The sequence below is a fragment of the Mytilus californianus genome, unplaced genomic scaffold (genome assembly GCF_021869535.1).
Source record: "Mytilus californianus isolate M0D057914Y unplaced genomic scaffold, xbMytCali1.0.p SCAF_4, whole genome shotgun sequence".
Lineage (NCBI taxonomy): Eukaryota > Metazoa > Mollusca > Bivalvia > Mytilida > Mytilidae > Mytilus > Mytilus californianus.
The window spans coordinates 103871940-103890165 of NW_026262690.1; the positions used below are offsets into that span (position 1 = coordinate 103871940).

The 18226-nt window shown below is 32.4% G+C and overlaps 1 protein-coding gene and 1 long non-coding RNA gene across 4 annotated transcripts in view; both read left to right on the forward strand.

Annotated features, from left to right (window-relative positions):
- The window catches only part of LOC127738935 (glypican-5-like), a 42201-nt gene that overhangs the window by 18788 nt on the left and 5187 nt on the right, over nt 1–18226 (forward strand). The window contains exons 3-7 of one of the 3 annotated variants that reach the window (XM_052250435.1): nt 969–1672; nt 10404–10669; nt 11689–11791; nt 15763–15967; nt 17863–18220. In XM_052250435.1, the coding sequence (XP_052106395.1) occupies nt 969–1672; nt 10404–10669; nt 11689–11791; nt 15763–15967; nt 17863–17873 (1289 nt within the window). In that variant the 3' untranslated portion in view covers nt 17874–18220. The other 2 variants (XM_052250434.1, XM_052250433.1) reach the window with 2 other exon arrangements.
- LOC127738950 (uncharacterized) lies at nt 2003–2493 on the forward strand. The gene is made up of 3 exons (XR_008000225.1): nt 2003–2026; nt 2186–2238; nt 2344–2493. It is a non-coding gene; the product is annotated as an uncharacterized LOC127738950 (long non-coding RNA).

An 18226-nucleotide genomic window follows, 5' to 3' on the forward strand; every position in this document is an offset into this window, starting at 1 on the left:
ATCCTTTATTCTGTAAGGTACACATTCTGTAATATTTGTTTCAGTGGAAAAAATATTACAGAATATTTCTTTCATTTGGAACTTACATTACAAAGGAATTTCTATTTCATGACAGATCACTGTGATGTCTCTTTGACTAGATTTAACTAGTTTCTTCTAAAGACTCGAGTTAATGTGATGTCTCATTGACTAGTTTAAACTAGTTTCTTCTGAAGACTCGATTTAATGTGATGTCTCATTGACTAGTTTAAACCAGTTTCTTCTAAAGACTCCATTTAATGTGATGTCTCATTGACTAGTTTAAACTAGTTTCTTCTAAAGACTCCATTTAATGTGATATCTCTTTCACTAGTTTAAACTAGTTTGTTCTAGGCAGTATAAGTAGTGAATCACAATCTGGGTAAACTATGATCATGATGATAACTTTAAGCTTTACTAATGCAAAAAATCCAACTTGCAACATATATAACAATATGAAACAAATAAACCATACAAAACAATTAATCAATGAAGGTACAATGATAATCTTCTTTCCTCAATTCTATTTGTTGAAGACATTTCCTACTTGAAACTTAGAGGGTGTTGATGGGTTTAATATTTTGATGATTTTTCTTAACCATCATAGATATCAAATCTAAATTTGTTTGAGGACTATACTTTATCTGCACTTATTTTACAAATTAAGGATATTCACTTGTTCTAAACTTTCTTAGATAGTTTTTATTTTCAAAAAAAAAAAAATGTGAAAGGTTCTTTTGTTATATAATAGTTCAAAACTTCTCTTTTAATCTTCTGCAATTTATTTATAAGTTCCCAAAATTTTTAGCCTATGTTGGAGTTAACAAATACATTGTACCCCCAATAATATTGATATAATTGTACATCTCATTATTTATTTTTATGTTATCTTTAATACTTTGTGGTATCTTGCCTAAAAGTAGTAATATTTTGTTTTTCTTTTTTTACAGAAAGATTATCTTCATTAATACTTTTATCAGAGAACAAAACTTCAGTGACTTTAGAAGATCTTTATAAAATTCCAAAGTCAGACTATAGTCGGCCTGTATCAGAATTCTTTTCACAGATACGACTGTTCATGAAACAAAAACAAATAAGTTTATATGCCACAGTTGCAACATTTTATGACAATATATTTCCATCAGTGTTAAAGTACAATCTTCATAGTGGGAAAGTGTTGACTTTGACACCACAACAGACTTTATGCTTGCGAAGGAATCGGCAAGACATATTACCAGTACCATTTGGAAGTACACAATACAATATTTCACACAGTTTACAACATGCATTGTCGAATGTGAAATCATACATAGAAGTGCTTTCTCTAGTTGTTGAAGCCATTAACTTGACAGATTTCGCTTCAGTCACAGAAAAATGTGTTCACCAAGTGACTCAGCTCCAATTTTGTTCCCGGTGTCAAAATGAAACCACTGTTTTACCATGCAAAGGATTATGTTTGAATACAATGAGAAGATGTTTAGCACAGTTTTCCATTTTGCATCAAGATTGGAAAAAACTGATGATGTCGGTTGTTCGGCTAGATGGTGGACAGAGCGACAAATACAATGTAGAAGCAATACTGCAACAACTGAGCCACGATATTGATATGTCAATCAAACATGCAGTTCGTAACATTGCAGTCACTTTTAATGCTGTAAGTATGATATTCAGTGAAATAAATTAGAAGATGTGGTATGGGTGCCAATGAGACAACTCTCCAACAAATCTACTTTTGCAAATGCCCCACCCTCGTCCAAATCGATTTGTCTATAGCAGAAAGTGAAGTTTTTCTCATGCCATGCTTACCAGTGATTATTCTGAGAGTTTGACTGACAGATATCTTTGATGAAGTTTTACTAGATTTATAAAAATTGAGGATGGCTGAACTTTGTGTGGTAGAGTCAATAAATCTTTTATGTTCTTGGTCCATGGTCAGGAATCTTGTCTTCTCTGAGGTGGTGTCACTTTATGTTCCTGTTCCATGGTCAGGAATCTTGTCTGCTCTGAGGTGCTGTCACTTTATGTTCTCGTTCCATGGTCAGAAATCTTGTCTGCTCTGAGGTGCTGTCACTTTATGTTCTTGTTCCATGGTCAGGAATCTTGTCTGCTTTGAGGTGCTGTCACTTTATGTTCCTGTTCCATGGTCAGGAATCTTGTCTGCTTTGAGGTGCTGTCACTTTATGTTCTTGTTCCATGGTCAGGAATCTTGTCTGCTCTGAGGTGCTGTCACTTTATGTTCTTGTTCAATGGTCAGGAATCTTGTCTGCTTTGAGGTGCTGTCACTTTATGTTCCTGTTCCATGGTCAGGATCTTGTCTGCTTTGAGGTGCTGTCACTTTATGTTCTTGTTCCATGGTCAGGAATCTTGTCTGCTCTGAGGTGCTGTCACTTTATGTTCTTGTTCCATGGTCAGGAATCTTGTCTGCTCTGAGGTGCTGTCACTTTATGTTCTTGTTCAATGGTCAGGAATTTTGTCTGCTCTGAGGTGCTGTCACTTCATGTTCCTGTTCCATGGTCAGGAATCTTGTCTGCTCTGAGGTGTCGTCACTATATGTTCTTGTTCCATGGTCAGGAATTTTGTCTTCTCTGAGGTGCTGTCATTTTATGTTCTTGTTCCATGGTCAGGAATCTTTTCTGCTCTGAGGTGCTGCCACTTTATGTTCTTGTTCCATGGTCAGGAATCTTGTCTGCTCTGAGGTGCTGTCACTTTATGTTCTTGTTCCGGGGTCAGGAATCTTGTCTGCTTTGAGGTGCTGTCACTTTATTTTCTGGTTCATGGTCAGGAATTTTGTCTTCTCTGAGGTGCTGTCATTTTATGTTCTTGTTCCATGGTCAGGAATCTTGTCTGCTCTGAGGTGCTGTCACTTTATGTTCTTGTTCTATGGTCAGGAATCTTGTCTGCTCTGAGGTGCTGTCACTTTATGTTCTTGTTCCATGGTCAGGAATCTTGTCTGCTCTGAGGTGCTGTCACTTTATGTTCTTGTTCCATGGTCAGGAATCTTGTCTGCTCTGAGGTGCTGTCACTTTATGTTCTTGTTCCATGGTCAGGAATATGGTCTGCTTTGAGGTGCTGTCACTTTATGTTCTTGTTCCATGGTCAGGAATCTTGTCTGCTCTGAGGTGGTGTCACTTTATGTTCCTGTTCCATGGTCAGGAATTTTGTCTGCTCTGAGGTGCTGTCACTTTATGTTCTTGTTCCATGGTCAGGAATATGGTCTGCTTTGAGGTGCTGTCACTTTATGTTCTTGTTCCATGGTCAGGAATCTTGTGTGCTCTGAGGTGCTGTCACTTTATGTTCCTGTTCCATGGTCAGGAATCTTGTCTGCTCTGAGGTGCTGTCACTTTATGTTCTTGTTCCATGGTCAGGAATCTTGTCTGCTCTGAGGTGCTGTCACTTTATGTTCTTGTTCCATGGTCAGGAATCTTGTCTGCTTTGAGGTGCTGTCACTTTATGTTTTTGCCAATTTGCATTTTGTGTCATTTATTTGACTGTCTGTATTTAATTTGCCCAGAGTTAGACATGTATTTGTTGACCTGACCCAGTTGTCTATTTCATGTGATGTTGGGTTGATGTCTTCTTGACACATCTCCTGTTGTTCATTTCAATGTTTGATGCAAGAAGGATCCCATGCAGCCAGTCTATGAGGTTGTGTATTTTTTCCTTATATATTTTCTATGATTTTTTTTAAGCAGATGTGCCACAGCAGTTAAATTCGTTTATATTAATGAATAATTTATTTCTTTTACAGTCAATATAGAATTGTCATTTCTGACTTGTTTGTGACAGTGATGGTCCTATAAAGGTACAAGTCTTGTCATTTCCTGTCAACAATTTCACATGAAGGCCTTTTCTTTCTATTTTTGCATTTCCTTTTTAACAGTTGTTTTCAAGTTTTAACACAATGATATCAGTGACAAGCCCCTCCCACTGTAAATTCAGGTCTAAATCTGATTGACATATGCTTTTTATGCTTGATGAATATCCTCATGTCTATACTCAGTGTCTCCAGCTACCACATATGGATAAACTCCCTGCCCTATAATATACTATAATGGTACCATATCAGGCTACACCTAAAGAGGAACTACAAACATAATAAAAAATTGGCAAAAATTATAATCTGATCCTCATTATTTTTCCTTTTACATGAAGGTTATCCTGAATTTACACATTGATTTAGAAATTACATGACTCTGCTAAAATTGCCATTGCCAGTAATAATGTCAAATTACACCTCTAAAGCTTTTTGTTGAAAGATAATTTTTTTCCATTTATTGTTAAACAAAAGAAATGTGCTGTTATAATAGATAGTTTTGTAAACTAATTTATTTACAAACAGTTTTGAAGGATATTATGTTTAAAACATCAATTAGAAGAATTTAATTTTTTTTTTAAAGTAGAAGATTATGCTTGCACAAACACAGTGAATGTATGAGAGCTTTTTCCTCGATATTGCATCTATCCAGATTTCACTGTAAATATATATAATTAGTTTTTTTGTCACACATGCAACTTAATTTTACTATTAGATGCTAGATGCATGCATGTCGATGAGGTACTTTTCTGGAAGCCAACGATAATTAGTTCAAAACCATTTAGATATTTAGCAGTGTAACACCCAATGCATGTTAAATTGCTTTTTAATGGATGCTGAGATTCAGACAGGGAGAGACCTGTTGTGAAATGCTCTATTAGTAAGAAAAGAATGGTAAGATTTGATGTAAACTGTAGTAGTGGTCATGATAGGAATCACACCTAAGAAACAATTCTTTTATGATTGTGAGATTATAGAACTCACACTAGCTTGTACTGTACATACACAAGAAGTTAATGCTAATCTGCACTACATATACATGTGTTTTGATGAATTTGAATGTGACATATATTGTATTTTTTACAAAAATCATAATGCTAATCTGCACTACATATACATGTGTTTTGATAAATTTGAATGTGACATATATTGTATTTTTTACAAAAATCATAATGCTAATCTGCACTACATATACATGTGTTTTGATAAATTTGAATGTGACATATATTGTATTTTTACAAAAATTATGGCTCTAACTCTTTCAAGCAAAGTTGCCATATTGCTGAAACGTTTTAAGCAATTCTCTGATGTATTTTCTGAAAGTATATGATACGAATAGGTAATCTGTATTTCAAAAATTCTCTCTTAATCTCAGGATTATAAGTGCTTTTTGCATAAATTAAATAATGTATTAGAGTTGTGTACAATCTGTAGCTAGAAAAAAGCTCAGTGACATATACCTTGTATTATATTTTTGGAAGTAGATTGATATAAACAACTTGCTTATAAAGTACATTAATTTTATCACCTTCTTTTCCTTTTCCCGTAGTACCTCAAGGTTCAGGATAAGTTAAATTTACATCAGTATCCAGAAACGTATGGGAAACCTGGTGAAAGGACATATATACATTTCATTGCTAGTTGTAAGCAAGGGTGGGGGGGTTTAGAAGGGTTAGAAATTTAGCCTTTTGAAGGTCATCTATGACCTTTTTGGAGGTGTTTCTGACACTGGGAGTGACATCAAAATTCATCACAGTAGTAATCTTGAATGATGATCTTTTCACCTGAAATAACATCCTTTTATATAGAAAATGGAAGAGCTCATTTGACTATTCTTGAATACTATATGTTGACATTCAGATATCCTTTTGTTGATTTTTTATGTTGTTTGACATTTTTGGTAGCTGTTTTGACAGTGATGGTCCTATTAACGTATAAGTCTTGTCATTGCCTGTCAACAATTTCACATGAAGGCCTTTTTTTCTTTTTTTACATTTCCTTTTTAACAGTTGTTTTCAAGTTTTTGATACATGTATTAACCATATTAATATATATACCAAAAACAAATCCTTTTATTCATCTTTTCTCCAATGATTTTCATGGATATCGAGTAAAACTATTAACAAATTACACTTTAGGGGGTTCCTGCAAAAGTACTCCCATTCAATCACTAGTTCTAGTGAAAATTGGTTTATTGAAGAATCTAACTCAATATTTAAAGCAACAAACAGAGCCAAAATGCATGGAACTAACTGTGATAATTAATCCTTGACAGATAGATTCAGCGTTGAGAAAGTGCATCATAAATTTAAATAAAAAAAAAAGTGTTCTTGGAATTAAAAAAAAGGTCATGTAATATAGCTGCAAAGTATGAGTTGGGACGGTTCCCATTTAACTCATTTATAAAAACTCAAGTTTTAGTATATTTTTGTAGAATTAATTGTGTTAGGAAATAAACCCTCTTGTTAAAGAAGCTTTCAAAATAAATAAGTCTATGTCTGAAGATGGAATATATACTTTTGCAAAGCACATTTTCACAGAATTTAACATTGATGAAGAAGAATATGTTGATTTTGATAAACCTTTTAAACTAATAAAAAATTCACTTAAAAAGACTACTTTACATATTGTTAAAGAAAAGTATGATAAAATAACTCTTAAAAATCTTTCAAATATAGATAACAGTTCAAAACTTTACCTTTATAGTAAACTTAAAAATGAAATTAAATTGAAAGACTACTTGCACAATCTAAAAAAATTTAACAAAATTCTGTATAAGTGATGACCATAGCTTGGAAATTGACATAGGTCATTACAAGAAAATTCTAAGAGAACAAAGAGTGTGTAAAGTTTGTAAAATTTTAGATGATGAGGAACACTTTTTCCTTCATTTGCCAAATCAGCAGTCTTTTGATTGCAATTAAAACTCATTGTCCTAATTTTGACCAGCTTGACTCTAAATTTAAAACTGTTTTAGATCCGAATAAAGATATTTTGTCTAATGTTGTGGGCTTTCATTGGTCAATTATATATACTTGTATATTATTGACTTGACTTGTTTAGAGCTTTTTCATGTGTTGTATGTTTCTTTAAACTATGTTCATGTAATGTTTACATTTAACCTGTCAGGGTTTTACTTTTTTCAATAAAGTATCATAAATTTTAAAATTAAATGAAATTTTCTGTACAACAATGAAATATTTTTGAATATTTTCTTTTTATTCAATAATTAAGATCCTCTTGGTAATCAAATATTACTGTAAAGTGGAATATTTACTGGAGTGTTTTAATTTCACGTTTTCTAGAGCCAAACTGTTTTGTTCTTTCTTACATATCAAATTGACAGGAAGGAATTATTTTCATGATTTTATCTTCATTGCAAAATTAGCAAAAATTTCCAATTTAACAGTATGCATTTCGAAGTAAAGTTATCAGATAAAGACTGACAAATATCCACATAATCTGACACAACCAAAAAAATGGATACTAGAACCAATCTGTAGATACCAGTACTTGACAGTCTAATAGGTGTGTGGAGATAAATTCATGGTGATAGCATTAGGTGAATCTGAGTTGTTGCCTGCTTTGATAAAATAACCAAAAAATAAGCATTTTTTGTAACAATAACTCTCTATTGCCAGAACATTTCATAGATATTTGGCAAAATTAAGGTGTAATTTTTCATTTGCTAACACCCAAAGACATTACTTCTGTTTTTTCAAAGACAAGAAACTTTGGTACAAAGCAGACTGTTGGAAACATGAAAATCTATTAAAACTTTGACATTTGAAAGATGTTTTTCATATATTATCTCATCAACTTGTATTTAGTTGGTAATTTTTTAGTATTTGATAGAGTGATTATTCTGTCTCTCAGTTTCATCTTTTAGATTAGCCTGTTTTTTTAAACATTGGCTCGATTGCAGTGATACAATTTTATAAATTACTTTCCACTACAAACTCATGGTTGTATGCAGATGGATTTTTAATTTAGTGGTTTTAAGTAAACAATTGTAGGAATTGTATATGAAGTCATAATAAGAACATTTCAATGTTTCTGCAAATGCAAGAATTTCAATAATTGGTTTGTTTGTGAGGCAATTTTGGTAACAGGGTTCTAGCATGTTCTATACTGAATGTTTACCCAATATACACAAGCAAAGAATTTGATGTTGAATGGAATGCTCTTCACTTCAAAAACAAATATTTGTCCATGTGGAAAGTGGTCTTTAATTTGTGTCTTTAGTCCTGCTGCTACAAATCTTTTTATTTATCATTTTGAAAGCCAATTTTCGCTGTTATTTAAACTGTATTATACCCCGCTTAAATTTGGAAAAATGTTGTTTGCATTTGGACAAAAGCCGTTCTTCATTATAGAAAATTATCAGCAAGTTTTGACGTAGATATTTTATTTATGAAATAGGTATTCATTTCATTAGATAGGTATGAAAAAGGTCAGTATGCTAGACAGTCTGACAATGTTAAAGTTTGTCAATAAAGTAAATTTTTTCTCCTCACCAAGTTAACTTGGTATTTATAAACAGCTTAATCTTGTTTGGACTATCTATTTTACATTGAATTACCTAAGTATTTTAGTTTCATAAGTAAAGCAAGCTTATCAATGGACTGTAAATTGTAAATTGACTTTCAATTTATACTTAGCAGATGACCAATTTTACCCACTTTATGGATGGTCAAAAAGTAGACCACAAAACTATTGTAAGTCTAGACTTCTATCATAAAAATTGCTGGAGCTAATATCAACAGGCAATGAAGAAAAAGTAGTGGATTAAGTAAGATCTGTAATAGTTCTGTAAGCAGCAATGTGTATCTATGCATCTAGTTTTAAGTATGATTTAGATATATTAAATTGGGAAAAAAATTACTTTAGGAAATAATAGATAAATCAAAGAAATAGCTTTAATAGTTTCCAGTAGTTATGCTTGTTTTAATCTGTGTAGTAAAATTCTTCCTTATTAAGTCGCAATTTTGAGGTAAAAAATACTGAAATTGACTGCATTTGTTCAAAGTGCTTTTTTGTATATCTTGGTCGGGGGACATATAAGTATGTTATACCAGATGTCTCCATTGCCTGCCCCTGCCATTAATATATCTAAGTGACACCAACAGTTCAGAAACAGAAAAAAACCAAAGAGAATTGTGCTTTACAAAGAAGTTACAAACTAAATTTCTTTCAAAATGCATGTCTGTGGCAAAGCACTGATTACCACCTGGAAGTGTTGTAGTATTTCAAAACTCACAACTAACCTTGGAAATGCTTTTCTCTCTCTCTGTATCAGGGTACCTTTGAAATTTACTGTTGAATCTTTCAATTAAACTACATTATCACATACCAGTGATTCAATAACACTTTATAGCACACCAACGTAAAATATGGTACAACAAAATGGTGTCCTGTCATGATTTTATATCCTTACAGTGAACAATCCATTGAGTAGCAGGTAGCAACTAAGCTTTGTTTTTTTCGAGGGGTACGTGATGAGAAAGTCCAGTGTTTCTGGTTAGAACAGTGCAATAGTGTTTTAAATATTACATTGTTGCAGATATCCATCAGCAAAGATGTGGATTTAATTGACAAGTATGCAGGTTGTCATGTCAAGTAGATACTAAAAAAATCAGTTCCAGTTTTCACTAGGTTGTCAGATATATCAACAGATGGAGGGAAAAGTGGCAAAGTTTGATAAAAAATGAAATAAACCATTAATTTGAAAGAAATTTGAAACCTGAAAAGTGTTGCACTCACTCATTAGGCAGTTGAAAGAGAGAAATACAGATAAACATGGCAGCCTTGTGTTGTGGTAGCTGATGATAGGGGAATTCTATACTGCTTAGACTCTTAATTAGCTCAAGTGCTTAGAGCTTTAGACTGGCATCTATCTCATTTGTCAAGGCAGACCAGAAATTATCTAATAGCTTTACACCTGTGCCCATTTTATGGATTTGGTATACAATAGTTAATTTGTAAACAGTGAAATATTAATTTGGATTTCCTGGTATACCATTCTATATTTCCAGATAAAAAATGCAGATCAGTTCAATGACTTCAGTCTCTGATGTTCAGTAGCCATCCACTCTAAAGTATCTACTCTAATGGAAACATGGCTTTAAAAAATTGAGAAATTTCTTTAATATTCTGTATTAATATTTTGTTAAGAAATAAGTACTTAATGTTCTATTAGAAATAATATTGTTCTAGCAAGTGGTACAACAGTTCATCCGATGTCTTAAAACCAGCTAATTCCTGAAGCAAAGTGGCTGATGCATCTTCGTAATGTACTTTAACATTAGACAGTTGATGTGACAGTTGCATATAACCTGTAGAATTCTGAACGATTACACTCTACAGATGTTATTGCCAAGTCAGATTGAATCCATTTAAACCATACCAATATATGTCAAAGGAATTGATTTTGCTATCATTACAAAAAATAGTTGCAGATGTGAAATTGCATAAACGTTTGTCAACGTATGAAAAGTATTATTAACAAATGTATAACATGTTGATTTTTTGAGGTGGTAATCATTTTATTTTGTTGTATAATTTTTTGTAGGCTAAAGGTTTATGTGCTATTTCCGCAGCAGATACACAAATTCCAATCAGAACAGCTTCAAGTCAGCTGGGAACACAACTCAAGCATAACAGAAACCGTAGAACAATGGGTGGCGACCTAAACGATCAAGTCCTACAAGTGAAAGAGCAACTTCTCATATCAATGAATATTTTCAACACTATTTCTGAAGATATTTGTGAGCAAAAACTTTTTTATGACCAGGATCCAGATAGTACTATGTGTTGGAATGGTACTTTGGTGGGCAGGTAATTGTAACCACTACATATATTTATTGCATATAAATAAAGAGGGATGTGAGGATACATCTAAGTGAGACTGCAACCCAATACAGAGTACTAAACTTCTATATCTGAAGAATAGTCACTAAATCTCTATTACTAAACAATAATCACTGAACCTCTATACTCTGTGGTCTGGTGGTACATGTAGTGTGCTTGCCTAGAGTGTTGTAGGTTATGCTACTCTGCTATGCATGCAGCATTTAGGCCAGATAGCAAAGACTTGTGGGTTTGGAGTCAGAATAATGTGTAAGGGTTGATTGTGAATGAGTACATTAAAAAATCGTGTCAGACTAGTACAAAGCAGGGTATAAATTCATTTCACAATATTAATTTCTCATTTTGAATATGTATCTAACTTGCCACTGGACGTTAAACAGCCATGCATCCATTTTTAACTAAATTATAGCCACCTAACCTGCATAACTATAAATGTATCTAGATAGGTGATGGAGTTTGATACTTGGGAATTAACTATTATGTTAGACAGTCAATAGGAAGTTAACGCTGATCTAGTCAGTTTAAAACATGGTTATTAACTGTCTGGTGAATATTCCACAACATACCTACTTCAGTGCTTGATCAACTGGTAACCTAATTCATTTATGACTTGGAAACAAATTTGAATCTCAAAAGGGATTCTCTACCAATTTTCACTTTGAGATATATTCATCAAATAGTTATTTTTACATTTATCTAAATAGGTTTGGCATATATTTTGGTCATTCATAACATTCTCAGGAGAAAAATGATAAACAAGAATGAAATTGTTTTTTGAGATATCGTTGGACTCCAGGGAAAAAAAACAGGAGACAGAATTTATCTTTGTTTTATGGAATTTTGTTAGATGTAGTCTGCTAAAGATGGTGTTGATTGAAGGAAAATTATCTAATTTGGGAATAGAGGAATTAAGAAATATCGACATTTTTTCTATTAGCTGCATTCTTTACATGATAATTTGATGAGTTTATTCTCCTCTTTTTTAGATTTACTGGTAATATCGAGCATCTTAAAGCATTTACCACATCAGAGATGGATGTGGACCCACAATTGATAACAATGAGAGACAAACTGTCATTGACGAGAAATGTAAGTGCCAATTTTATTATAGAATTGTATTAATAGAGTTTGTATCAGAAATAATTATACACAACTGATATTAATGCTTATCTTTATCATTAACTGACTCTTGGTTCCTATTCTCCTATATCTAGGTCCATTGTAATTGAGAAGAATGAAGTTTTGGTTACATGGTTACCAGGCCTGAGGGCAAGATAAGCTCTTTGCAAGTTTTTGTTTTGGCCATGGTGATTTCAGTTTTTAAATGCCCCACCATTAGTATCAAGTTTTTGATCAAGGTAGTCTACTATGAAGTTGTGATTTCAAATCCTGCATGTGGAAGTTGGGTTTGACTGCAATCTTAATTCTTAATTGACTAGAATTTAAAATTTTCCTACCAAAAAAAAAAGGTCAGTTCTCTCCTGACACTCCTGCTTCCTCCACCAATAAAAACTTACCACCACGAAGTAGTGCAATAGTGCTGAAAGTGGTGTTAAACACATATCAATCAATCAATCAATCAATCATGGTTCACTGAATAGTGAAATGTGATAGTGTGAATCCAGTACACCCTTAAGTTAAATTTTTGGTCTAGGTAGTTTACCATAAAGTTGTGATCATATTTATTTGAAACTTAGGTCACATGTTCATTATGATGTGAACTTTTGAAACTAGATGTCAAATTATGGTTTTGACTCTGATTTCACAGTTTACCTAACTTGGAAATGTGATAGTGAGCAGGCATGGACACATATTCTTGTTTCTTAGATATGTAGTGTTTGGTTCCCTTGTTATCTTCTATTTTTTCATACATCTCAAGACCAGGCATTAAGTAGTATTATTCATTAACAGCATTGTCTTTTTGTTATGGTAATAATTGAGGATAAAAGTTTATAGAGTGCACTGTAACTTGCCAAAAAGGAGAGATAACTCTAAATATAGTAGATTAGATACAAACATTTATAGTTACCATGCTTCTCATATTTTCTTAATGGTGACTAAATTGGGACAGGGGATTTATCCATTTCAGATCTTGTCTACAGTTATTTAGTTTTTACTGTGTTTTTTTTATTTTTTATGCATAGGCGGATCCAGGGGGGGGCCCGGGCCCCCCCTTTCGTGGGAAAAATTTGGTTGATTATATAGGGAATCACTGAAGCATGACTCGAGCGGGCCCCCCCTTAGGTCAGTCAGCGGGCCCCCCCTTATGAAAAGTTCTGGATCCGCCACTGTTATGCCCCCACCGTCATCGGAGGGAGCATTAAGTGTTACCTTTGTCCATCCGTATGTACGTCCCAAAATTGGTTTCCATTCTCTATATTTAGTTTGCCTCAACCAAATGTTATGAAACTTATACATTTGTACACAATGCTTATTACCACAAAACACAGATCAAGTTCGAATTTTGGTGGCGTCACTTTTACCCTTCTAGAGTTATGTCCTTTATAACATTAATGTAAGAGGGGGTCATCATCTGTGACACACTCTCCATTTATTTATTTTTGACTTATGCATACAAAGATTAAATTCCTTGATTAAATGAAATAATGGCAATTTATAGTTAGCAATGTGACAGAAAAAAAACAGTGGATGTTACATTTCTGGAATAATTTGAATAATAGAAAATCTGTTTTGGTCTTCACATCATTCTAGCAAGTCTTATGGGTTAAAATCGATTACAAGAAAAGAGATGATTATATAATGCTGATTGAAAAAAAAATAACCAATTTAACTTTTAAGCAATATTGTGCCTTGAGAATTACTTTTAAAACTATATGTACAATGAATAGAGAATTGAACCTAAAAATGGCCTGAATGTCAGTGACCCTGTTTGATGGAGATTTGTAATATACTGATTAATGGATAAAAACCTATGTTTTGACTATTTTCATTGTATATCTTCTGATTGATACCAAAACAATGGAAAAAGATTAAAAAGATAAAATGTACATAGGTAAAATATCTATAATATAGTGTATACTACTGTTGTATATATTGTGTTATGACATTTGAATGATTGAAGTTAAAAAATAAACTTGTCAGAACCATGGGATACAAAAATGTTGGGATCTATATAAGCATTACCATAGAAGATAATCCATTCTGACACTTCTAAATTTTTTTAGTCAAGCTCCTGTTTTTTTTCTGAACTTGATCCATTTGAGATAACTGACAGTATTGCCTGATTGAAATCAAGTTTAACTGTTGCAAATTGTTTTTATGGAAAACAGATTGATTTTGTTTTAAAAATACCCGGTATCAATCACTATGCTATGATATTTTTTCAGTTACAATATTGTTATGGAAATCATCTTTCATTAGAAAATCATTCTGAAAGTCAATATTCGTGTTAATGTTTTGAAATAATTTATCGGTCCCGGGTGAAGTATTAAAGAAAACACAGTAAAATAAAGTCTTCAGTGTGAAACAAAATTTCCTCTTGAGTATTTAAACTAAAACCAATGAATGATCAAAATGGGATGAAAGTTTTATGGCTTCTTTGTAGTCAGTGCATAATGTTGACAGACCAGTTGGTTTATTACAATTGATTGCACAGAATTTTAAATAACAAGTTTCAATATTTGCAGACCTCAGCGATTGAAATGACTGTTGCAAATTAACTTTTCTAATACATACTTGGTATATTAAATTTGAAAAAAAGTATGAATTTTATGAAATATAAGAATTTATGATAGATGTCAAAAAGTTCAGATACAATACAGTTCATCTTTACAATTTAATTCATATTTAATTATGAATTTTAAGCAAACAACAGTTAATCTTTCATATCTAATTAGCATAACCATCAAAATCTGCAGCTGTTCAGTATGTTCAGACAAAACAACAGATTTTTACTGGATCACCAAAAACCAAAAATTCCAGAATTTTCTAATCAAAATATGGATTTCAAATGAATTTCATATTATCCTCTTGAGATGTTACATTTGTTAAAAAAACTATCAAAAATCAAAGTTACTGTGAGAGATTAATTACAAGGAAAGAAAGCATATTGCATGTTGTGATGTAGTTACGCAGATAAATTAGTTTTCCTGCTTGACTGTATAATGTTAGTCATTTTGTTTAATTTGAAAACAAATTTGATTAAAGAATTTTAATTTAAGTGGACAAAATTTGACAAAGCAACTGTTATTTTGGTTCAGTTTGTCCACACAATTAATTTGATGAGGTGAAACCATTTTCTTGTTCAGTATGTCAACAAATTGATTATGAACAAAATTTTCTGTGTGAAAGACTTCACTGTGTCTTTGATATGAAGAAAGAACACAAGTGCTGTTCCTTGATGATGGGAGTTTTTAACGACCTTGACTGGCTATACAGCCCTCGCACGGTCGGTGCTGTTCCGTGGCTTTATGTCAAGTATATATTGCTGTAGTGATTTGGTATCATAAATCAAATTACCATATTATACAATCTCCCTTCTTTTGTAATTTTTTTCTTCAAGTGGTGAACAAATTTGCTTAGTTTGTCATCAGATTTGAATATGGTTTTACTTTACTAGGAAAACATTTCCTTCTGTTTGAGTCCAAACTTGACTAGGAACCACATTTTTGTTCAGTTTGAGTACAAACTTGACTAGGAAAACATTTTTGTTCAGTTTGAGTACAATCTTGACTAGGAAAACATTTTTCTTCAGTTAGAGTACAATCTTGACTAGGAAAACATTTTTGTTCAGTTTGAGTACAAACTTGACTAGGAAAACATTTTTGTTCAGTTTGAGTACAAACTTGACTAGGAAAACATTTTTCTTCAGTTTGAGTACAATCTTGACTAGGAAAACATTTTTCTTCAGTTAGAGTACAATCTTGAATAGGAAAACATTTTTCTTCAGTTTGAGTACAAACTTGACTTGAAAACTTATTTTCCTCATTTTGTTCTCAAATTTAATTATCTGTAATTTTGAAGTTTACAACATGGGTTAACAATAAAATATAAAGAATTGACGTAGATGAAAATTGATAATCTTGTTTATTCCTTTGCAGACATTAGACACAGAACATCAAGAATACAGAGACTCGATGATGTCAGATTCTTCAATTTTCAAGTATGGTAGTGGAGACCGAGGTATAAATTATGGTGGAGGCATTGTTCTAGAGACAGATGATGAGGATTTGAATGGATCTGGTAGCGGTAGTGGGGATGGAAGTGGTGAAAAACCTAACCCAATTGATGTAACCATTGCACCAAGTAAGACAAGTTTAGAGCTTATGGTGTTCAGAATAACACATCCCATTATAGAACATTGTAATGTAGTTTCAATTTTTGATGGTTATGGACAATTCTTTGGTTCAGGGATTTTTACATTGCCCCTGGTGGTTATAGACTTTGAACATAGCAAATCAGTATAGAGATATATATACTGAACTTGGTATTAAAATTGGGGGTTTATAATAGTTGTGACAAAAAATGTGTTTGTCTTATATCCTACAAATATTGTACATAAAACAATGCATTTTTAAGTGCAGTAAAATAGTTGCAAACCTGATTCAGTTGAGGTTCATTCTTACTATCATAGAAACAGTGTTAGGAGCTTACTTATATAAAAGTCTACCTTTTTTTTGTTAATTTGATATAATCTGAGTCTTGGCTACACCCTTTTTCTACTGATACAGCCTAGGGTGGAGATTCGACTACCCACCACTGGGAAAAAACATCAAATATCAGAAGAAAATGTCTCATACAGTTTCTTTATTTTGCCTCTCACAGACAAGAAAAAGAATTAGATAATTTCACAGTTGCTATACAAATATCATGCAGGCATAGAGATTTTTAATGTTTGTTTCAAGGCATGTTAGATCTTCTGTTTAATCAATGACAGTTTACTTCTTATTTATACTGTATCACATGTGATGTTTCATGTGTAAAACATGGCTTTGAAAAAAAAGATAATCACTGGTTTCCCGCTAATTCCAAATAAACAAGTTTTTTTTTCTTTTTCTTTTTATGCAAGCACATCAGGGCAACAAAAAGAAGACAAGCAAACAATCTTCTTTTAATTATAACATATGTTTGAAGTTGATATTTTTCATGTATAATTAGGTGTAATTACCAGAACATGGTTTTATTACTATGAGACATGTAATACAAGTGAGTGTTCTATTAACAGTTTATTAACAATTAATAATGCGTCAGTCTCAATATCTATTAAACTGAGCTAAAGGAAATATTAATTAGGATTTTTTACGGAAATAATTGTATTTGGGGAAAGGGTAAGGGTTACAGGGTATAGTTTTTGAAGTTCCGTCAGCTTGAAAATATAACATAATAAGAAATCAATAAAAATCTATGCATAATATATTAAATAAAAAGTTGATGTAACATATTTACAATAAAATCTGTCTATAAATAGCCATGAAGATTTTGGATTAGAAAGGTGTTCACTTTTCACAGGTTAAATGACTAAAAAATAGTCACAGTAGACAAATTTTCTGTTTTCACAGGTTAATTGACTTGAGAATATTCACTTTAGACAAATTTCCAGTTAACACAGGTTAAATGACTTAAAGAATATTCACCATTTGTCCTGATATTTGGATTCATTGTAAACAAATTTCCATTTACACAGGGTTGATGTAGACAGGATTCATTGTAGACAAACTTCCATTTACACAGGGTTGATGTAGACAGGATTCATTGTAAACAAATTTCCATTTACACAGGGTTGATGTAGACAGGATTCATTGTAAACAAATTTCCATTTACACAGGGTTGATGTAGACAGGATTCATTGTAAACAAATTTCCATTTACACAGGGTTGATGTAGACAGGATTCATTGTAGACAAATTTCCATTTACACAGGGTTGATGTAGACAGGATTCATTGTAGACAAACTTCCATTTACACAGGGTTGATGTAGACAGGATTCATTGTAAACAAATTTCCATTTACACAGGGTTGATGTAGACAGGATTCATTGTAAACAAATTTCCATTTACACAGGGTTGATGTAGACAGGATTCATTGTAAACAAATTTCCATTTACACAGGGTTGATGTAGACAGGATTCATTGTAAACAAATTTCCATTTACACAGGGTTGATGTAGACAGGATTCATTGTAAACAAATTTCCATTTACACAGGGTTGATGTAGACAGGATTCATTGTAGACAAATTTCCATTTACACAGGGTTGATGTAGACAGGATTCATTGTAGACAAACTTCCATTTACACAGGGTTGATGTAGACAGGATTCATTGTAAACAAATTTCCATTTACACAGGGTTGATGTAGACAGGATTCATTGTAAACAAATTTCCATTTACACAGGGTTGATGTAGACAGGATTCATTGTAGACAAATTTCCATTTACACAGGGTTGATGTAGACAGGATTCATTGTAAACAAATTTCCATTTACACAGGGTTGATGTAGACAGGATTCATTGTACTTAAAAGTGTTTAATATTTAGTTGACAAAGAGATAAAATTTAAATTGATGTTGTC